The 24,157-nt window shown below is 32.6% G+C and overlaps 2 protein-coding genes across 6 annotated transcripts; both read left to right on the top strand.

Annotated features, from left to right (window-relative positions):
- The first annotated feature begins 155 nt into the window (after positions 1 to 155).
- Positions 156 to 13,404, top strand: LOC148605264 (uncharacterized). 5 transcript variants are annotated; one of them, XR_015915811.1, is made up of 4 exons: positions 156 to 2,214; positions 2,552 to 2,772; positions 11,861 to 11,956; positions 12,735 to 13,404. XR_015915811.1 is itself a non-coding variant. In XM_088548096.1 (4 exons), exons 3-4 carry the CDS (start codon positions 6,994 to 6,996, stop codon positions 13,119 to 13,121), a joined length of 609 nt encoding a protein of 202 aa, XP_088404222.1. In that variant the 5' UTR covers positions 156 to 2,214; positions 2,552 to 2,772; positions 6,955 to 6,993; the 3' UTR covers positions 13,122 to 13,404. The 5 variants fall into 5 exon arrangements, 2 of the variants coding, with proteins under 2 accessions (XP_088404222.1, XP_088404223.1); XM_088548096.1 differs by lacking the exon at positions 11,861 to 11,956 and adding an exon at positions 6,955 to 7,215; XR_015915812.1 differs by lacking the exon at positions 11,861 to 11,956.
- Positions 13,405 to 15,565: 2,161 nt separating this feature from the next.
- Positions 15,566 to 23,809, top strand: LOC148605263 (uncharacterized). The gene is made up of 8 exons (XM_088548095.1): positions 15,566 to 15,667; positions 16,482 to 16,541; positions 16,954 to 17,010; positions 17,566 to 17,826; positions 19,598 to 19,787; positions 21,026 to 21,100; positions 22,846 to 22,941; positions 23,209 to 23,809. The coding sequence occupies exons 1-8, from the start codon at positions 15,654 to 15,656 to the stop codon at positions 23,359 to 23,361; spliced, it is 906 nt and encodes a 301-aa protein (XP_088404221.1). The 5' UTR covers positions 15,566 to 15,653; the 3' UTR covers positions 23,362 to 23,809.
- Positions 23,810 to 24,157: the final 348 nt, after the last annotated feature.

The raw sequence follows: 24,157 nt of genomic DNA, 5'->3' as shown, positions 1-24,157 counted from the left end.
GACAGACAGATGGAGTGTAGTGACTCAACTAGACCTGTTTTTACCATTGACATCGCTGTTAAAACTATCATATGGGACACAAAGTCTCTTTCAAGTTCTCCAAAACTGTCGATCTAATTGCGTGATATGACCATTTAAAACTGGTTTCGGTTCGAAGAGCAAATTATTGAGGAAGTAAAATCACCAGCCAATTTAAAAGCATTTTTACATGTTTTTAAAGGACAGAGACACTTGAATGCTTAAGAACAGTAAAAACAAATGAGTATAAGCAAAGAAAATTCTAAAAGAAAATATTGCATGTTAATTATTGAACATTCAAAATGATATATTGGTGAAAATAACACACTTTAGCTTACCAGTCGTTGCGTTACATTTCAAATTGAAACTGCAAATAAATACACTTAAATTTTAATACCAAAGCGGGTCGAGGCTCGGTGTACCGAATGCGGCACCCTCTTCGTTGTTTTAAAGTATTTCCTGAATATAAGACAATATTTTTTAAAAAGGCCCAACAGTTTTCTTGAAATATGTTTGGGAGCGCCTTTGGCGCAAGAATTATTCTTAAACAAATAGACAGTGGTAAACAGTGTCCGACTGATTTTAGCTCTAAACAGAAACAAATGAGGTCTGGGACCAATGGCGGGTCTATCAAAGCAAATATCCTTGGGACCAGCAGTCAGGGTAAGGGGTGGGGATACGGATTTTTGAACACACAGAACCTGCATGCCAACCATATTAGGCTTCAACAGACACAAAAAACAAGTACTATCTTAAAAAAAAGAGAACCTACGCAGTAAAATTTTGTTCTATTTACTTAAAATTTTCTACATTCCATCCAAGAAAATGACACATGACACGCATTTTTTTTCCCAACGCGAATAAGTTATTAAGTATTTAGCCAATCGAGAAGCAGAATTGCGATAAGGTGACTTGAGTTTCCATAGATGACCGCCTTTAATGCCAAAGGGTAATACACGAAACAATACCGACTGCGTCGTAAAAAATCTAAATACACCTCTGCACCGCCACTACCACTACTCATTCTACTGCTTCTTCTATACAGAAAAATTAATGCAACATATTTTATGTTTTTGAATGTTTTTTTTTAATGATATGGGAACTTATGGATATGGTTGAAATACAGTGAAACCTGTCCATTTTTACAAAACCTCGTTCGGACTTTAGATTGGTTCTGCTTGTACAGGCGTTCGGTTTACCAAGGTTAAAACTACATTTAAATGATATACTAGTAAAGGACTTTTAAAGGTCCAATTTAGACAAGTTTGCGGATTTGTTTTCAAGGTTCGGTTAATTTAGTTAGGTTTCAATGTAACTACATTTATTCTGCATATGAAAAACATCAGTAAACATACTTCATGAAATTAAGGAGGTAGACCAAGGGTAAGGGACATAACTCCTACAAATCATCGGAACGTTTGTATTCAGCAATTTACATCAATCTCATGTAAGCATCATAGTAACTTGGACAGATTTCATTCTTTCAAATGAAAGCTTGATAGGCTTGGTGAAATTGAATATAATACAAACATATCACTGATTTCAAAAAGTATTCCCTTATCCTTGGTCTACCTTCTTGAAAGAAAGCTTTTTTCTTTTCAAAATGAAGTTTACCATGTAAACACACTTCTTGAGACCTAAATATATGTGTTTCATGCGTGTCTGAAATATTTAAAACGTATGAAAACATGTTTTTCATATTGTTTTTAAGAACATAGGAAAATATGTGTTACTACATTGCGGAATAAATATGTTAAACTATATTGCGACACAATTGTTGCCCGATTAAAAATGATTCAAAGAAATTCCGGAATAATAAACTACGCCATAATACTATTTTGTAACGGTTTTTTTTTCAGATAGGAAGGTGGGTTCGAATGCTTTTAAAATCATCTCTGTAATCAGAGAATAACGATTAGACAAGGAAAATTGACACACACAACCAGGATTGTAAAATAACCACACATTTAGTTCAAAGAGAGGTAAGCTATAAGTCATATAAACATTGGGTAAGAATGGGATTATTTATTTTCAAAATGGTCACGGAGGGACCTTTGATACGGGTTAGAATGTTTTCTCATCGCCGTTTTCCATCGGAACTTCTACAAGTGCTCCATAGTATAATTTCAGGTATACAGCAGCGGAACTTATTCACCAAATGCAGTCATTAAGATCAGAAAACGCTTAACTACACGGGTAAGTTTTTTCACAAACGCCGTATTTTTGATCGTTGCCTCAAAATACAATGAAAAACTTAGAAGTAAAAGTTGAGACAACTGATAAAGGTATCTAAAAAGTTCGGGTAAGGACGACTAGAAGTAAACAGTTATCTTCGATAATCTGTCCATACTGATCGATAAACGCAATGCTATATCCAATAACCAACAAACAACAAATTATTTTGGCCTGAATTAAAAATACAACTATAACAAACAAACAAAATAGAAAAAAAAAGACTTAACTTAAACTTTTCTGTACACAATCAAAGAATTAATCCGAAAATACCAGTCATTTACATATTTTTTTCTGATAGGCTTCTTCGAAACAACGAAAAATACACTGCACAGTTGCGAAGTGATTATTCTAAGTTATTTGACAAGTATAAAGTACTAAAGAAGTAAAAGAGAAAATTGGAGGAATCACACGATAAAGCTGTCCGCACTCTTTCCATAACTCGAGAGGCAACATAATTGAAGTTCTTAGATTAGATATTGAACACCTACAGGGTGAAATAACAGATTTGAAAGCAGAGAGGTAGGTATAGAAATAATGAAAGATGATGTACTTTTATTGTATTTTTGATAAAGTGCATTACAGGCGCGCGGGTTCAAATTAATACGTCCGCAAACTTTTCAAGTCTTTAACAAGAAGATCTCGAAATTTAGAAAATAATCAAGTGCTTGCAGTGGCGGATTCAGAGTTTTAGGTAAGGGGGCTCAAAAATAATTTCTTGACGGGATCCGAATTTGCTAGGGGGTTTGGGGGCATGCCCCCCCAAAAAACTGAAATATTAAACCTCAAATCCTGCATTCTGAGGGTATCTTGAACAATTTTTTAAAAATTGCAATTTTTATGGGGAGGGGGGCGGGACACCCCCATGGATCCATCACTGGCTTGACAAGTTGTTTGGTTCTGACACTCGTGGGTAAATACAAGTATATACATAAATAGTGAATATTAATATTTATACAGCATGAATTTTTAAAATATTACTATTACTAAAAGACAGGTCGGACTTAAAGAAATAGATTTCAGAAATTTAATATTATTTATCTCAGTACTACGAATTCTACAAACATCTGCATTAGTGTAGATAATTCTCAAATTGTTTTCTGGTTAACATGGAGACAAAAGATAAATGTACGCCATTGAATGGGATACGAAATTATATCACACCACGGTGGAAGCTGCGGGGTGGTGGATAAATCTATGAACTTCAAGAACGAATGAAAAAAATCCTTCAGGCTATTTTCAGTATTTTTTTCTGGAAATCATCAAATGGGGTTATGGCAAAAGTAAATAACAACTAACATAACTGGAGAACTAATATTGTGATTGTGCTGAACAATTAATTAGATTTGCATTTTGTATAGTACAAAACAATTGTACCAATTTGTCAGAGAAAAAGTCCCACTTCATCATCTGGAAAAAAGGAGAGGAAACATTACTCAAAAGTTATACAAATGGGATTTTACATGGAACATAATTTGTATTTCATATTACTAAATTTGGAAAAAAATCGATTTATTTGATAAATATCTGGAAACTACAGAAAGGCGGTCGGACGTACTTGGAGTTACACATATGAAAGTGATGCATAGTCGGATCATATATCGAATAGAAACTAAATTCGATCCGGACAGTGTCATGGTAAAAAGGCAACTTTAAAATATAAAATTAACACTGTTAAGTTCGAATATCAACAAATACATTAACATAATATCCGTTTTTGTTTTGTAGTTTTATCCTACCTAATGCGATATTATTATTTTCTTTTTTGTTAAATTGACTTTGGAATATGAGTGTTGTATGATCGAAATTGCATTATGTACAAACGTTTATTTTTACCACGAATCCCCTCCATGATTGTCGTCTGATCACGCTCTTGGATTTGAACCATATTCAACGACAAACCTCGATAGTAAATGTCACAGATGAAATGTTTATCATTTAGTTATAATTTTCAGAATAACATAAAGACTTTACTGAACAAATCTTTAAGCAATATATGGGTACACACATTTACAAGGTTTTCTAAAATTTCAACTTATATGTATACATTTATAAGAGGAGCCCACTGCCTTGCAGCAGTGTTATAATATTCTTGCTTATAAGGTTCAACGTTTTATCTGAATATAATAGCATTAAGACCTATGATTTTTCAGCACAGTGTGCTTGTGTTCCCCATGCTCAGTTGGAGTCCGACTTGTGGACAATATACATAGTTGTTTTTCCAGAAGGGATGGTGCACATGGATGCAGATGTATTCTTCTTCGAATTGATAGAGATTCCTCATACTTTGTTAGGGATAATTCCAAGTCATCTTCCAGGTGTACGAAGGAAGATGTTTGCAGAGTGCTGGAATTTTTAATCGTCAACATATTTGTCCAGTGTGGTGGGCGTGTTTTTCAACAAACGGTCGGCATTCTAATGGGAACAAATTGTGCTCCTTAACTTGTTTACCTATTTGTTCACTCTTATGAGGCTGACTTTATAGCTGATCTCATATCTTGACCTACACTTAGAAATAGATGGTAAAGGAAAACTATTGACCAAACTTTACGACAAACGTGATGCTTCTCATTCAGAATTGTAAACTTTCCTTTCGTTTGTGGCAACATTCCTTCAGCGCCTGCGTACGGAGTGTTCATATCACAACTCATACGTTATGCCATAGCTTGCCGAAACTACAAAGACTTTTTGTATCGCGCTAGAACTCTAACAAATAGGCTTCTAGAAAAGGGTTATCTTGCTACAAGATTGAAGTTTTATGGTCGTCATCTTGGACTCGTGGATCGTTATGGTGTATCCGTCTGCGCCATGAAAATGATTTTTTCAACGGTCTTGGTTTTCCTTTCTTCGTTTGTCTACCCCGGACTTGACTTTTTATAAGCAACTCGGCGGGCGTTTCTAGCAGATGACACTTACCCTACTGGTGCACCTGGTCCATGTTCCCAGTTTTAAGTGGAGTCCGAGTTGCTCATTTACTTTTGTTACTTTGTATGTATGATTTTAGTTACATTGTGTTCTTTGTTGTGTATGCCTGTTTTCCATGTCTGGTCTTTGTCCCTGGATTACATTCTTTTGATTACCGCTATATCCTGGGTTCCCTTGATTACTCTTTATGAATATTTGCTATACCTTTAGTAAGAAATTTAGTATATTTACTGCAAGAAATTATTCTTTAAACTTTAAAGGGGCTTTTTGTGATTTGGCCCCTTATGTGGTAAATGGTGTGCTGAAAATGTGAACTATTTCAAATACATTGGTCGATGCTTAAATTGAAGCTAACTGGAAAGTTATACATTCTTTACTAGGTATTACCGTCTAATATTACTAGGTATTACGGTCTACTTTTACTAGGTATTACGGTCTAATTTTACTAGATATTACGGTCTAAGTTGAATTATATCATGAATTACTTTATCTTTGAAATCATATGTACATGTGAAATTCATTTAGATTTCGTTAATATAACTAATCATTTAATTAGGGATTGCTTATACAATTATTATAAAAGAAAACAAGAACATTAGCTACCTTTTTCATTTATTGTACATATAATTATTTTGTAAGATATTGTTTCCTTGTTGGAAGAAGCTGTTATTTATCTGGAATATATTTAATGTTCTTGTACAAGGTATATTACTCCCATATAAATGTTGAATCGAGTTGACATCGGATTATCCAGATATATATTTATTACATTCGTGTAACATTTGCCAATATCGAAAAACATTTGTCGATAAATAAACGGAATTAATATTTTAAACTCTGTTGACTCTAATGTTCGGAAAAAGTAGTGCGATGTGTTCAGTTGGTCATAGCACAGTACGTAAGCTATTGCAAAGTTCTACACCTCTGCCACACTCAGTATTTATCCCATCTTTCTATGCAAATTAGTAAATTACGACGGAAATAGACGAAAATAGATTCTTGGATTTGTACTCAGTAGTGTTCAAGCCTTGTGAATTATTCCACATCCTGTAAGCTGCCGGAGTGCTACATAGTAATTCTGGAATAGAATAGAATATAGGTCTGCTTAGGAGATTGATACAGCCTGATCAAAAGAGAACACATAGAGAATAATATATGAATATATGACAAAAATCGTATCACATACTGTATCACCCCGAAATACCAATATCAGCCAGATATCAGAAATCAGGGCAGATATTGGTCGAGGGTGATGCGGCATGTCATACAGATTTTCTATGTACGATACGATATATCATATATTTGAACAGGAAAGAATTAGTAATTTTTGAAAACTATTCCTTTGGTAAAGCTTTGATGCTCAAGTAGACTTGTATTTCGATTTGAATTTGAATTTGAATTAAAACTGTTGTATATCTGCTTTTGATTGACTGTTATATCTTTTTTTTTCACACCATTACGGTTTGCTATTCGGAAAATTCCCGAGATAACGTTAGAGAAATCCGAATCCGATAAGGGGAGTGATAAAAGGAGGGGGTGGTGGTACGGCAAAATCTGGTATGCGATAAAGTGGGTGCGATGAAGATTGTTACGTCACAATGCCTGTCATTATCATGAAACAGCAAATGCTTTATCGGATACTCAAAACAGCTATACTTAGTTCAAAATATATGATGAAATTTAATCTCATCATGTCAGGTATGTATGCCTTTGCTGTATCAATTATAAAGAAGATTATATACATGTACTGTTACATAATGAATAGTTATTCTTTAGCAGGCCCATTGATGAAGCTGAAAACACGAGTGACTTTGTTGAATGCTCCCAGTCATTCCAAATAAACTAACTGTCGGAGTTAAACAGTTTTCAGAAGCTGAAGATTCGAATGATTTTGTTGGAACCTACGACCCATACAGTCCAACCAGATTGACTGAAATGTTCTATGACCTATATGATTGTAAATGGACCGACGCGTTCGAAAAGTCGGCAAACATCGGTAGCGAAAACAAAATTGCCACATATTTTCTCAATATGTTTGAGGTAATATTAGTTGTTACTATTTCTCTAACAAAAATCTGCACATACAAAATTATACGTCAAACGTTCATATTCCATTTTTTTGCCGTCTGTTGTTTGGTACGCCCCAGTCGTCGCCCTTTGGTAATTTTCGTTGGCCACAAAAAATACAAATGTGTCTGATGCATTTATTGGTACATAACTGAATTGTGTGATGCTGTTTGGTCTGGTTCTGGCCTGTTTAATACACCTTTTGAAGTGTCCATTCCCTCTTTTCGGTAAGTACCTTTTCATTAGTCTGATGTTGTGCGTCTACTTAAGGCTTTCGTGATGTTGTGAAGTGTTTTTATATCACACATGTATACGGTTGTTTCCGCTTCCGTAGCAACTTCATTAACATGTTCTCGTTTATCCTTCCTGCATGTGCCTCGTTCTTTTGTGCCCCTGTCTTTACGTTGCTATTTCTTTAAATTACGCCTTTCTTCAACCCTCTGCCAGCTAGCATCAAATATCCATTCTTTCATTTTGTTGGTTTTCTTTCCTAGGACTTATTCACATGTATCTCTGATTATATCCCGTTCAACTGTTCATTCTTTATCAATATGTAGTTCTTAGTTCTCGCTATACAATGTAGCAAATATATTCCTCATTTCTTTTTTCGGATATGAAGGTTTGTACGTTTGTCTACGTTATACTTTACTCTTTTAGTCTCATTTTCCTGTCCTTGGCAAGTTTTACAACACCCGAAAGAGCGTTATTAAAATAGACATATGAGACACGAATGCTAATATCGGACAGAACAACCAGAACAGATAGAAAATAATTGGAAAGCATGGGATTGGATAGATGATTGAAAATGGATTAAGACCGATGGAGATTTGTGTAAGGAAACGAATTGGTATTTTGCAAAAGCGCTCATAAAAATATCCATAAAATAAAATGGAAATCACCTGATAGAGTAACCAAAAAAAAAAAAAAAAAAAAAAATCAAACAAACAACAAAAAAAAAACAAACATAACAAACAAAACAAAACAAAACAAACAATCAAACAAACAAATAGACCACTTCATAATAAACCAAAGGTAGAAAATAACAGGATGTCAGAGTTATGAGAGGAGCTGATATGAACTGAGACTAAGAGAGTAAAGTATAAGGCTTAAAACATTAATTGCACTATCCATAAGCTTCAGTGCTATTTTCACAATATTCAATGGCTTCTCTGGATTTTACCATAATTTTAATTTGCCATTGTTTTCAAAAGATGGGGGCATTTTTAGGAATCATTGTGGAGATTAAGCTTTACAGCATAAGAAGAAAGATGCACTTATAAAATGTACAGAAATGTTTTTCCTTTCAGAACCAGTTTTGATTTTTGAAATAAAACGAGAATTTCTTTAAACAGTACTATGAGGAACAGGAGTTAGTTTCTGTGTAGGACTATATTTGCGTGCGTTCCAAATGCTCTTTGGTTGAATTGGTGGTGTGTAACCCATAAAGCAGACAAACTTAAAACCTTCAAATATTTCGTTTAAATCGAGCTTAATGAATTAAATATTTTTTAGGCTGTATGGAAATTTTGTAAGGACAATGCCGAAAAACATGTAGAACATCTTGAAAAGGCATTCATGATTCAAATGGAATCATCTACGGTAAGGGTTTTAAAATTTCAATTTATGATATCTTAATATAAGAAAAGGTTTAAGATCGAGAGATGTTTTGAAATAAAAATTAGTGGAATCTGTAAGAATAATCAAGGGTTATAGCGGTAATCAAAAGAATGTCATCCAGGGACAAAGACCAGATATGGAAAACAGACAAACACAACAAAGAACATATAGTAACTAAAATCATACATACAAAGTAACAAAAGCAAATGAGCAACTATGACTCCACTAAAAACTGGGAGCATGGACCAGGTGCACCAGTAGGATAAGCGTCCTCTGCTTTTCTAGAAACACCTGCCGAGTTGCTCATAAATAGTCAAGTCCGAGGTAGACAAACGAGGAAAGAAAAACTATGACTCGTTGAATAAATCAGTTTTCATGGTGCAGACGGATACACCATAACGATCCACGAGACCATTAAACTTCTGTAGTGATGACATCAATCTTGTAGCAACATAATCCTTTTCCAGAAGCGTATTTGTTAGAGCTCTGGCGCGATACAAAAAGTTTGCGTAATTTCGGCAAGCTCTGGCATAACGTATGAGTTGTGATATGAACACTCCATACGCAGGTGCTGAAGGGATGTTGCCACAGATGAAAGTGAAGTTGACAATTTTTAATGAAAAGTCATCACGTTTGTCGTAAAGTTTGGTCAATAGTTTTACTTTGCCATCCATTTCTAAGTGTAGGTCAAGATATGAGGCTGACTTCACAGTGTCTGTAGTATCCTTTATCTCAAATTCTTTCGGATCAGATCAGCTATAAAGTCAGCCCCATAAGAGTGAAGGAAAAGGTCAGCAAGTGAAGGAGCACAATTTGTTTTTTGTTGAAAAACACGTCCACCACATTGGACAAATATGTTGTCGAATAAAAATTCCAGCATTTTCCTCTGTATATTTGGAAATGATTTGGAATTATTTCTTACAAAGTATGAGTAATCTCTACCAAGAACTATATATTTGTATCTCGGTGTACCATCTTTTTTGGGAAAAACAACGATGTATAATGTTTTTAAGTCGGGATTTTAACTGAGTATGGGGAATAGAAGTATAGAGTGTTGAAAAGTCATAGGTTTTAATGCTATTATATTCAGATAATAGTCTTGAACTGGTTGTCTGCAAAAGATCTTTCGAATTTTTTAAGATCCACATTGAATTAATACCACTACGCGAGTAAGAAGTATTGTGGTCGGACTATAGACTCTGTTTGACAGTTGTGAGTATAGAAGTTAAAAATTTTGAAAGAGGTTTGGTGGTACATTTTGCAGATCCAGCTATGAAACGTTGTTTGTATCTATTCTTGTGGAGTTTAGGAATTCAGTACATAGACGGTAAATCACAATCATCGTCTTTGGCAGAGAGACCAAAAGAGGATAGCACAGATTTATGGTTTTCCACAATCTCTTCTTTGGAGTGTGTGGTAGCAGTATAGGTCTTATCACTGCTATTATTTTCCTCGTCTACCTCTGATAATAAACATTGGATGTAAAAGGTTTTGCAGACAAAAACAATGTTGTTTGAGGCTTTGTCAAGTATAGTAGACTATGTTTTTGCTACATCTGGGTCTTTGTAAAACCGATGTAGCTTTGGCACTCATTGACCTACTTAAAACTTTCATTTGTTTCAAAATTAAAGACCCCACGGCCTTTAACTACTTTGACAGAGAATCAATGTCTTCTTCTTCTTGTTGTTTCATCCATTTTCTTGCATAGTCCTCGACGGCATCCATAAGAACTTTAAAGTTATAATTCCAATTTATGGAGCGTGGTTCACGGTACTTGGGACCAATAGAAAGGATATTACGCAGAGATTCGTTTTCGATGACGGCTAAATCTCCTGTAGCGACGTGACCAGAAGGACCATATTTGAATATTTTTGCAAGAACAGTCAGGTGGTTTAGCCTTGAAGTCTCTCAATCTCGAGGTTCTGCAATAGCCTTTTATAATTGAAAATTTTGGATGCAATAGGTGAAGTATAGGAATATGAAATAATTGGTATGGATTTGTCTTTGAAATATGGGGGAATTTTGTTGGTAACGTGTTTGTGATGGAGGATGTTAGCCAAATTAATTGCATCTATACCTTTGTTGACAAACGGTAGTGGAAGAAATGATAGTTTTTCTTATCTTGATTTTTCACACAAATTGGTTTAAAGAGTCTGTGATAACCAATATCCAAAATGATGGCAACAAGTCTGTATAATGATGAGGTGGGGTCAGAAACAGGAGTGTCAAGACTTGTTTTGTAAAGGGAGTGTAGTAAAGTGAGAGGTATAGATGAAGTCCAAAAGGTTTTTGTATGAAAGGTGGAGACCATCGATGGAGACATCATGTAACTTCGGTGACGTACAGTGGCGATGGCCATGACTCCTTTCCCGTCTTGGATTTTTGTCAAATAAATTCATCACATTTATGCTATTGTTATATTGGCTTGAAAGGTTTCCTATACTTTTGATGTTGCCAATGCATCCGTAAGGTATTGCAGTACCTGGTCTGCGTATCCAGTACTCCTCTCTTTCCCTACGATAGTTTTTACTTAGAACGGGACTGTTCGTAGGATAGTAATTTAAAATACGAACTTTCATAGAGAGGATTGAATGATCTTGTTGATTAAAGTGTTGATAAACTGTCGGGAATTTGGTGGTGTTAATTCCCGAACGACGACCGCACATTCTTTTGTTTAATAGTTCTAAGAATCAGGCAAAATTGTAAAATAATGAATCATGCTCAGAAAAAAAATAATGAATCGTGCTTAGAACAAACAAATGGACACGACAATGTCGGCACATAATATATGGTCGATTGGAGACGAACTGATCGTTTGTCTTAGAAGTGTAAAAGGATACAGAAAACAGAGTTCAAAGTTACAATATAATGCAGCGACGCTACTTCATGTACTACTTTTGGACTATAGATTTGATAATCTATGAAAGCTTTTTTGACATATTTCTCTAGAGCCACCAACCAGATTTAAATTTGTAAGCTTTTTTATGTATTCGTTTTACAGGATGGTGAATCTTTTGAACCACCACCAGAATGCATAAATGGATTCAAAGATGCGAGAATACAACTCGCAAAATCGATGATTCAAATCCTGAATCAGGTTAGACAAACTTACACTCTACATAGCTTACGTTTTCGTTTCGACCAATTTTAAGAACATATTGAGTTATTATCTTGTTTTTAATGCGACCTAGTCATAATGCGACGACTCATTTTAAATTTTTAATTTTCCATTATATGAGACATTTTTGTAACCATTGCGTTTGGAATTTCTATATCGCAACTTTTACGGTTTGCCTAAGCCTGTAGATTTGTAATGCGTTCTTATATTCTTATATGAAAGCTACTGGAAAACGACTTCGGCCATAAGGCTAAAGTCATCGCATCAGAAACTCAACTTGAATTAATAGAAAAAAAATCTTGTCGGTGCAACTGATTCTATTATATTATCATTTAGTCCAGGTTTTTTATGTATTCTTTACTTTTTAAATGCATTCGTTTAGTTTGGTTGTGTTGTTTATCGTGTGTGTTCGGTTTCGTTTTTAAGTCTTTGTCACGAGTTAAATGTTCCTCGTTTTAATAATGGTCCGCTTGCTTATACTTCCAGAGACAACCTCTTCTTGTAATAATGACTTCAACATTGTATATACTATCATGAGTAAAACAAATTTAGAACGCATAGCAATTTCCAAACCTCGGCAGTGTGTTCACACTCACATCTTTGATTTGTTGCAATCTTGTTATTTTCCTTGTTTGTATTAAGCAGTCTAAATTACCATCTGGAATATGATTTTGTCAGTTATTTTGTTTGAATTGATCTGGTAGGGATTAAGTTAAAATGATTCTTTTTATTCAATTTATAAGCTCATTCATTTCAGAAATTTAGGAGTACAAACAAGAATGTAAATGAAGAAGTACAGCCTTATGTGGAGGGTTGCATGGAACTTTGCTGGTTAAGTGCATTAACTGATCCACCTCTACATTATGTGTTTGATGCAACTGGTCAAGATGAGAACTCTCGGGTTCACACGAAAAGTGGGACAATTGTGGACTATATTGTTCTGCCTGCAATGTATCAATACAAATACGGACCGCTTAAACCAGTTAATATTAATATTTGGTTCATAAGTTCATTTGGTATTTCATTTATTCAACCAAACACATTTGGTGATAATCAATTTAAACTTTTGATCAATATTGTTAAATGGCACTTACAAAATCGACAAGCAAAAACAGAATGTGCACAGTTGCATGATGTAGTGTAAATTTGTTGAATGGAAATAAGGAACAGTTAATTTATTTTCAAAGATGTTTCACTAAATTGTAGATGTTATTATTTTTCACAATGTAAGGCAGATACATATATCTTATCACTACTTTCATATTTTGTATATCAGGCAAAAAGTTCCACGACTACCTAAATGATTGTTTTCCTGTTACATGTATTCATTTTACACAGAGTGAACACGTTTACATAATCGACATTGTTGAGTAAATTGTTCTAGTCATTGTGAATAAAACATTTACATTAATTAAATCAAGTTTTTTCCGATGTTTAATTTATTCTCCCCCTCCAAAATACAATACAATATGATCTTTTACGCGCAACATAATAAGGCTGTTTCTTATCTGTAATTTTATCTCGAAGTAGAGGAAGAAAGTAGTTTTTTAACTAACCTCTATGACAGAGACAATTTTAATTGTTTTATACATTTTCAACTATCCCTTTTTTAAGAAATAGAAACTACACAAAACAAATCAAACCTTTATATGAATATATGATTTTCTAAAAAGTGCAGATCTGAATGTAGAAACGATTATCAAATTAAAGTGATAATAAACACCACGGGTATTGATTCAATTCATCTTCATATTTATCAGTTAATAATCAAGATCAAATCTTTAAAAAAAATCTGATTTCTTAATTTTTGTATGCCGTTCGACAACAAAACAATGTACTAATAGGATGTTTCAGGAAAATCATTCGTATAAATATATATTTACAAACTGAGAGAAATATTTTCTATGTCTTCTGTATTTAGTAATTTTTGCTACAACTAACCTTGATAACGTCACAATCCTTTCCAACCGATCAAAGAACAAGATAAACATTGCGTACACTAGCACAGCGAGTGTATATTGAAGTCACTGACTAGTAGTACAATAGTCCACCATTTAAAAATCCTTGTTTTTTTTGCAAATTGTTACTAGTATTCAATTTCTCAAGAAAAAAAATACAATTTGGCACTATCAAATCTTATAATATATTCGCAATGGGAATACATTCTTATTGTTATTAAAACACTGACGATGTCTTATTTTTATAGAAACATTAACAACAGCGTAAATATAATTTCTTATTTACGTATATAAACAAAAAATAAATAACTTAAATAATGTTTTAAGTACCAGTTCACATAAAATTCACACAATGCCAATGGTAAAGTGATTCATGGTGAAGAAAAACCCACCAAACAAACGATGCTTTTTTAAGTCGATACTTTCTCGTAACGATAATCATTTCTGCATTCAGATCTGCACTTTTTTTTTTAGAAAATCATATATTAATATCACTACAATCAACCAAATAAACCTAATCAAGAACGATAACTCTTTCAAAGTTTCAAATTCATGTAGAATACATATAATTTATTTATTAAGCGCAACAACTAAATGAAAATCTGAGACTGGTTATGTGATCAGTAGCTGTTTCTGAACAAGATACAAAACTGAATGTGGTTGGTTTTTGACATGCATGAATCACATTCTTCCTTATTTTAGAAAGACTGATACTTAGTTGTTACAATAACAGTAAAAAGCTAAAACAAGTAAGTGTATCAATTGAATTTACATATCTTACTGGTGTATTATATAGTACTTGTATGGCGGTCCAACCAATTATTACTTAGAAAACCGTTAAAAGTTAACATCCTTGGTAAACATTTCCTTTCACATCGAACTGAGGTTTTGGCAGTGATAGAAAAATAAACACGTTACATAGATAGAAAATATAATGATTTTTTAATGTATGGCGAGGATATGAATGAAAAGAAAACATATTTCCGTTTCGTATGTAGTTCTAAACATACGTTTAATGTATGAGCATGACAAATAGCCTTTCTACACATTTTGACACATACTTTGAGAAAGTCAACTATGTGCTATGGAAAGTATGAACGTTGTCCAGACTGTTTTAGTTAATGAATATGTATGTCCTATATTGAGCATTAATATATTATTTGTACGGAGAAGAACTCGTATAAAGCCTAAATGTCAATTTTCAGTAGGAATAGTGTCTTACTTGTTGCTAAATTCCGTTTCTGTTTACACTTTTAAAGTTCATGAAGTTGATATAGTGTGAGGATTGTCCTACATGTAATGGTAAAAAAATTGATCATTACAACTTCGGTACTTCCTTTGTCTACCGCGTCTTTTAGTCTGTTTATTTTTCTTCTATATTTTAAAAGGAAAAAGAGTAATTACTCTCCAGTTTTCGCAAAACGAAAGGTCTCCCATTTTTGCCAGTTTTATACATATACCACTTGCTCAGTCTGTCCAAAATATACCTTAGTAGTTTCTGTTTCTACAGTTATTCACAAATCTCAATACTTTAAAATGGAAAATGCACGACAAACGATATGATTTCTTGTTTCGTATCGTAAATTTTCAAGGTCCGTATCAAACGGTCTGCCTGGTTTAAATCCTTATGGCGTATAATTATAACAGTTTTAAACTGGTTTTAATACGCGTTTTTAAAAATAGACTATCAAGGAAGTGTATTATATGTCCTTAATTATATGTTGTGTTTAAGGTAAGTCCTATGTCGGAGACTCAGAAACAAAAATTGTATTGAAATAGCTACTTTTTTATTTGTAAAAGATAACAGACGTCTATCAATATCACTCTCTTAAAGTAATTATTTTAAATTAATGTTCCGTTGTAACAACAGAAACTGCAAAAACAAACAACTGCAAATCGTTTGATAGGGTAAAGGGGAATGGAAAATTTATCAGTGATTAAATTGTGATTAGGTATCGTCCGTTGTCACTAATCTACGGTCTTTTGTGTTCTCTTTAAAAAAAGTCCGTTCCAAAGCCGACATACAAAATACGTACATTTGTCTAATCGTATAATGTCTACAATATTGCATAAAAAGCAAACCAATTTTGCTTTTAAGATAATATGCATACTATTAAGGAAATCTGTATCGATTTGCAACGACGTATGGCACGTAATGAAATCAGATATATTTTCCTTTATTTTTCATTTCTGAAAGCGCACAAGTTTACTAATTTTATGTATAGTGATATCTTAGCTGCGGTTAGCTAACTTTATCATTATGTTTTTTTTAGTCTTATCTCATTAATGCAGAGCATGTCTATTCTTGTGTTTCCCTACATAAACATGGTTTGTTTTAAATTCACTATTTGCTTAATATTCCATGAAGACTATCATTTATGCGAGTATATATCAATTTAATTGTCCCTTACATAGCCGTTATGACCCTATCACTTTACCCTTTTCACTGTATGTAGTTAAACATTCGTTGCCCAAAACAATTCTCTTTATATTCTTTTTTTACAGTGAATTTGAGAACCTCTAAATGTGCTATTTCAATTTTCCAGATTATCGAGGTATAAGGACTTCTTAACGGCATCTGCAATGTTTGGTCATCATAAAAAAAAGTATGTTTTGTTCAAAGTGTATACAACCATTCCCCGACAACAGGCATTTTATCTAAAGACAAAACTAGCATTCATTGATATATTATAGATGAAGATTTGTTTTAAATATTTATACAAAAGTATAACCTGGAAGTACAAGACAATTGTATGATTGATAGTATAACTGATCATAATTTTAGAAAGAAATGTGATATAGTACCTCCAAAAACATGCCTTTTTTTCACAGAAATCAAATGCAAGTTAAACTCGCATACGAGTTTTTTTTATGAAAATGTAATGCGAATAAAAAAAATCACTATTTATCTTTATTAGTAACGATTTAACTTCTAAGTCACAGCAACATTTTGTGCAATTGATTGAAGATGAAATTGATAATAAATTTGTAAACAAAAGTTTTCTTTCCCAAACAAAGTCCAGATCAAAACCGTGTTATACAACGACTAACAGAGGAGAATCGTCACCTTCAGGCGTGAGTTAACAATTATTAGTGAAACCGGCCCCTCATTTAAATGAAAATTGAAGTCTAAATATTTTCTCCAAATTTCACTGGACAGAGAAATCAAGTCAATATAATTTCAGATCATCAAATCATTATATAATCAATTTATATTCAGTCCAATAAATAAATCCATAGTTTTCTGTCGTAAGATTATAGTAAAAAACAATGGTTAGAACAGGATAATGATATTTATTATCCGGCGGATGAACAAAAGACAAAAGACAAAAATAATTTAGCCAACAGTCAAAACTACGTAAATAACACCAAACGATTTAACAAATACATACATTAACTCAAGAATAATTGAGCAACCTAGAATTCACTAATTATGTAATATTAAATGTAATATTAAAAATATTTATACTAATTTTTCTATTGTCTGACAGTTTTATGAACAATATACATACGTTTTTTTTATCAGGTATTGCTTCTCACGTCAAAACTTTTTAATTCACAATTACATACTTCAATATGTTCATCTCTTGTTTTTATCATAAGAATTAAATATGTTCCTTTTTTCGAAAGGGACGTACAGCATCTTCGACAAATCAATGCTCAATTTTACTACGACAACAAAATTCTTGAAACCAACCAGAAGAAACTGCAAGAGAAAATGAGACAGATGGAAAAATCGTATGACAAAGCAGTTAAAGATTTTACCCACAACTCAAGGGACAACATAATCGCAACACTAAAATATGATATAGAACGTCTACAAGATGATAAGGATGAACGTGATAAAGAAATAGCAAAGGAGAAAAGGGAAGTTGATGTTTTGCGAACAAGGTAAATTGGATTTAGACTAGTGGGAAAAAGGCACAAATATCATTTACAGAAAGAACTCTTTGCATATTTCATCTTCTAATTACAAATACATATGTATCAATCATATGTCTTTTGCAAATTGTGGTATGCTGTACATGTGTTATCTCTAATCTTTAGCATTAAAAATTGCAAAAGATTATATATAAATTAAATAAAAACGATGGCAGTATTTATTTCAGAAACATTTAATCATTAGATATTTACTTATAATTTCAATGACTTATAAATGCAAATGTAGACAATTGAGGTTTATGTATTATAACTCACTTTTAGTTTTTTTTACGTATATAGCTCAATCAGTATATTTGATGCTTGCAAGTGGTGATTTAAATTTGAATAGGAGTTGAATCTGCCCGGTGATTGTTTTGTTTTTAAAATATTGAATAAAAGTGATGTGTATGGGGTATATTTTTTTAATAAGTTTAATTTTTAGTTTAAGTCTATTGAAACATATAACATTTTGTAAATATGCAATATTAGTTGAAAATCTGACAGCTTCACGATCTTGACGAACTGGTTAACAATTTCCGAATTGCACAAAACTTAAAATCTAAACTGACAAGTTTAACTTTTTAATTATAAAAATGATTATTGCAGTCTTTACTGCATTTTCAGTCTCGTTTACAAAAAAAAAACTAAATGATGGTAAACCAAGCCGGCAACCATACAGAGTCACATCAGATGCTGTCTTAAGTGTTTTATTCTGTTATTCTGTTTAAAATTGAAGTTCCACCTAGGAATAATGCAAAAACAGACAATACGCGATATCGTTAGAAAAAAAATGATGGAAACCCTTAAGAATGTTATGACAAAAATGAGAGTTTCAGTGAAAATTGATTTTAGTCAGTATTTACTAGCTGTCCTCTGTAACAATAAAGTATGGTATTTTTTTTCGAGAACATCAATATACCAGTCTATGCTAGAAACAGTCAAATAGTACCTTATAATATATACTACAGTCGTAGAGAAAGATACATAACAGATTGTATTTATAGAGTCTTTTTACATCAAGGCTATTTCATACTAAAAATATGGTGGAGGTTTAACCGGTAGAAGAACGAAATTTTCAGCTAATTGGCCTTATCGATGACGACCCAATTTCTAATCGACTTGGGACGATTTGTATATGGGTCAAGTTGTTCCAGATGTTCAGATACGGAAGTAGGTTACTCTAATTTTTCCTAATTTAGAAATATTTGGACATTTTGCGGGCACTAAATCCAAAAATCCAAGAAAGCTCCGCTGTGTGTAACTTTCTGTAAGACTGAAATCAGGCTATCAATGCTGGTAATGTTATAACTTAAATTCGCGTTAATTATTTACTTCGTCTTCGATAAAATAGGTGACAATCAACCTCTGCACGACTCATAGACAGAATCATACTTGAAAAGTTAAAATTTCAATTGTATCGAAAACATATCTTAAGATGAATTCTTTTTAAAGTATAGATAACAACTGTCGGTCATAGACTATAGAGTTAACAGGCCAAATGCCTGGACTTTTTTATATACTTTCAGTCTGCTTTCTGCTTAAAGATGGTCGGTTCTTTCACGGTTTGTCGTCACATGATAAATTCCAGATATCTGTTTTATTTTCATAATTAGTAAGAGGGTGGACTGTTTTAAATGATTTGTTTGTTGCCAACAAGTTCAAAATTGTTTACATCACAAGGACGTTATTACTTACCGTTTGACTATAAAGGAAATAACACATATAGACAATAAACTTTCAGGATCAGCAAAGTAGCTAGAAATTTACTCACAGACGGAAATCCTGGTATTTCTGATCTCAGCGATCCGTATCGTCCACAGAAATTAACTGAAACGTTTTCCATGTTATACGACAACAAATGGACCGAGGCCTTCGAACTTTCAGATGGAGATGACGAAAAAATTGCAACATATCTACTTAAATTATTTAAGGTAATGTACAAATGTCCAATTTCACTTTCAAAGCACTTTAACTTTTTCTGGTTTCATTTTGTCTGAATTCGTCATAAAGATATATATGAAATTTAAACAAACAGTTGCAAACAGAGATACATAACATATATACAATTCAGGCTTTATAAACTATTAATAAACGTGTAACACATATAACAATATTGAAGCAGTTAGTCAGGAGGACTCTTGTTCATAATTAAAATCTTTATTTTTCAGTGACAATATCTTTCTAAAACCTAAAATACTCTATCGCTTTACAAGCTCCTAGTTGATATACGGTTTTCTTTCTGTTGCAAGTTAATTTCATAATAAAATGGTATTCTTCCCCTCTTTCTAAGTTACATATTAGAAAAGTGGATTCCTTACTGATAATTGCAAACGGCCCGTCTGTATGGGTATTCCATGGTTAACTGTTCTAAACCAACAAGGTACTTGAGTCCATCTCATCCAGAGTTTAAAATAATCTTTAGAACAGATAATTTCTTAGTAAAGCACATAATTTACATATTTGAGACCAATTGAGATACTCTCGTGCCACGATTTTCTGTACTGGTCAGTAAGACATACTTTAACCTTGATTTCAAACAATTCACTGTTAATAACATTTTGTTTTAACAAAATATTTGGTAGACCTCCCTCATCTAAAATTACAAGAGATGGTTCGAAGTTGTCAGTATAAATATAATCATTTTCAATTGTTTTCTTTTTGTAGTCCCCATAGAAAAAAACGTAAATGAAATACAAGTGTCATTATATTAAACATTTGAGAGACTCTGGATACAAAACTATCAAAACAAAACATACATAAAAAATTAGATAAATCTATCCCACAATCCAAGTTTAAGAGTAATATAATGTAAAATAGTGTTCGTCGATTTAAAATGCCGACTACGGTCTCAACAACCATATCATATTTGTAAATAATTGTTTTGAAATTTCATTATCAGGTAAACATTAAAATTATTTACAAATTTTAATGCTTAAAAAAGGTTACAACGTAATTCTGCATGTAATTGATATGAAAGCATTAAATGTTTCTTTTCTTGTACTTTATCACTACATACAAATCATACTCTGTCATTGATATCTTGCTTATTTTTTAAAGACCTAGTTTTCGATTACTCTTGCAACTTTCAGCATGGTTACGGCATGATAGTGCAATTTCAATAAATAAGTTCAAATAAGGAATTAACAATGGAATTATAATTTGATTTCAGACAACCTGGGAATTTTGTGTTGAAACAGCGGAGGGACAAATTGACCAGCTTGAAAAAGCATTGATGTTCCAACAGGTTTGTAGCAATTTCGAAAAAAAGAATCATTAAAGTGATAGCTTTGTCCTTTCTGAGTTGGTGCAGAAAATGGTATCTCTAATCTTAAACGATGATGATTTTCCATACATTTCAGAAACATCATTACTACAAGGAGAACGAATGATGAGAATTCAAACAAAAGGGCCTCATCATGACGGGAAAATATTAGATATTGCCGATGAAAATTTCAAAAACTGCAGCTTTTGGGAATATTTTTATGTGATTCAACAAAAAGGCATGGATTTTGGAAAGGACACATATGTTCTTCCTGTCTTTACTGCTAAATTGACATATGCAAATAGAATAAAATTGTGTATATTTTTGGTTCGATACTTTTCTGCTGTAAGGTTCTATTTAGTACCAGTCTATATTTAATTGAGACACTAGGTTTTCTTGTATGTGACAATAGTCTTTTCTGCATTTAGATCTGCACCATTGAGAAAACATCTATTACATCTCACTAAAATAAACCAAATCAAACAAAATCAAGAAAGATAACTCTCAGAGTGCTAATTTCATGTACAATCCATATGAATTTTATCTTAAAAGCGCAACACCCAAATGAAAAACTCACTGGTTGTGTGATCAGTAACTGATCTGAAAAAGAAAAAGGTTAGATCATTGGGTTTTTGACATACATGAATCGCCCACTGTCTGATATTTTGTTACTTAATTATTAAACACATGTAATCATACGGATAATAATAACAAAATTAATAAAAATAATTTAATTATGTGTTCAGCATAACGTAAAGGTAGAAGCAAACGCACATGCATTGTTCGTGTTTTACTATGCAGTCCTAATGAATACATTGCATCATAAGTACGCCATTAATAGCCATTGTCTTTTTATACTACCAAGTAACCGCTGTACTTGTAAATAATATTTTTGCCAGAATTCAGCTTTGCTTGTAAATTAGTCTAACGATTATTCAAGATATTATATTCACAGTTTTACAATTACATTACTAGCAAAATAAAAAGGTTTACAGATATGGCGTGAACGCATTATTATCGCTAAATTGGAGAATGGTCGAAATCGTCTCCTAATGTACATTACAAAATGATATATATAGGGCTGATGTCTTGTACTTATTTATATAAGCAGACCTGTATGGTCTATTTATTACAATATATCGGTAGAATAGGTAATCGTGATAAACAATTTTGTGTTGTATAATAATGCAAGTCTTATTAACTACACAGACAATGCATTGTACATTCTCTAAAAGAAGATTTCTACTTTTAGTTATATAATTTCTTTTCTATAATGTACACCATCGGACACACAGAGTAATTTAATTAAAAAGACATGTTTACCGTCATCATTTATTTTTGTTGTGCAGGGTTAGTTTTTTTCAACCTGACAGGATGTTGGTGTTGTATGTTCTATGTGATCATAAACATTACAAAGTTGTATATTTCACTATTGAAAGATTTTAGGTTATTCTTAGAATTGTTCATGAAACCCAGTTTGCATTTTTGCAATATATTTGGATTTTACAATTTAAGCTAGTGTCTTTCTACAGTGTCCTACTGATTAGTAAGTGGTACATGCATACTTGTGAAATAATATTTATGATATTTCTAAAATAATAAACAAATCTTGTTTCCAACTGGTTCTTGTACAGTGAAGAGTGTCGAGCAAACACATTTATTTATATAACAAGGAACCAGATCATGATTTTTGTAGTGAATCTAACACTGCCTACCAATTTTTACAGGGCGATAAATCTGTTGCTCCTCCGCCAGGTTGTTTGAAATCATTGCAAGAAACGAGAAAAGAGATGGCAAGAGAGTTGCTCCCACTTCTTAACAAGGTGATTTTGTTTTGCAAATTAAATTTTATAATAAGGGCATAATTCCGGGAAAAGTATTTACATGCTCTTTTTTATTGATATGCCAAAGAACAAATTTATACACAAGTGTAATTTTTATTAAGCTACGATGACAGAAACATGTTTTAACTGGGATTTTTTGTTTTAATTATTCATTTTTAAATAACCATTTAATTGTAGTATATGTTTTTTAGTTTGTGCTTTTATTGTTTGGAAGCACTGATCATATCCCTGATTTATATTTTGTAGAATTTCAAAACAACCAAAATGGACGTGAAGGAGAATATGCAGCCGTATTTAGAAGGATGCATGGAACTCTGTTGGTACAGTGCAATATGTGATCCTCCTCTTGAATATGTGTTTGAAATAGGTGATCAAGTGGCAGATTTTCGAGAACACTAAAAGTGGAAAAGTCGTTGACTTTGTTGTTTGGCCTGCTATGTATTTGTGTAAACACGGGCCTTTGATGTGCAAAGGTGTTGCTCAATTTCGGGACTGAGACTTAATTAAACTTTAGTGTTGTAGTAAATCTAACACAAATTGACAAAACTGAATATCAGCATTGTCTTTGAGCTACTTTTTAAATTTAAAAACTTTTTCTTATGAGTCGTTCATATTTTACTTTGTTTCATTTTTGTTTAGTATTTTGTTGTTCAAGGTTGATTTAAAAGTAGATTTTACCTGATTGTTTTATAAAAAAAATTCTCTTAAAGACAATTAAATGTTAAACACATAATTTCTGTTGTTATTGAAACAAACGGAAAACAAATGTTTCAGATAGTAGTATGCGCGCATATTGCATCATTACCACTGTATGATGTTACTGAAAGTAAATATCACTTTAACATCATACACTAATTTATTTTGTTCGAATATTTTATACCGTGAAATTACTATTGTTCGTGGGTTAACAATTTTTGTAGTTTTCGCGGGTAGAATAAATCACGAAATTCGGCTCCCTACAAAATGAAAATTTCTATTAATGTGTACTTAAAACTCCAAAACCACGAATTCATGAATCCCCGAAGTTTTGTTTCTTCCCTATTCCACGAAAATTTGTAGCCACGAACTAAAGTACTTTCACAGTTTGTCCACTACTGAATAAAGACAAGATATGAAAGAAACCATTCATACCTTTAGTGTTGTGTTTTTAGAAATACATTGTACAAAAACACAAAAAGAAACAAAGGAAACAAAC

This window comes from Perna viridis, chromosome 10 (genome assembly GCF_037379345.1).
Source record: "Perna viridis isolate PV_CMFRI_1.1 ecotype Kerala chromosome 10, ASM3737934v1, whole genome shotgun sequence".
Lineage (NCBI taxonomy): Eukaryota > Metazoa > Mollusca > Bivalvia > Mytilida > Mytilidae > Perna > Perna viridis.
The sequence above is the reverse complement of the archived record's forward strand: the minus strand, read 5'-3'. Positions and strand labels throughout refer to the sequence as shown.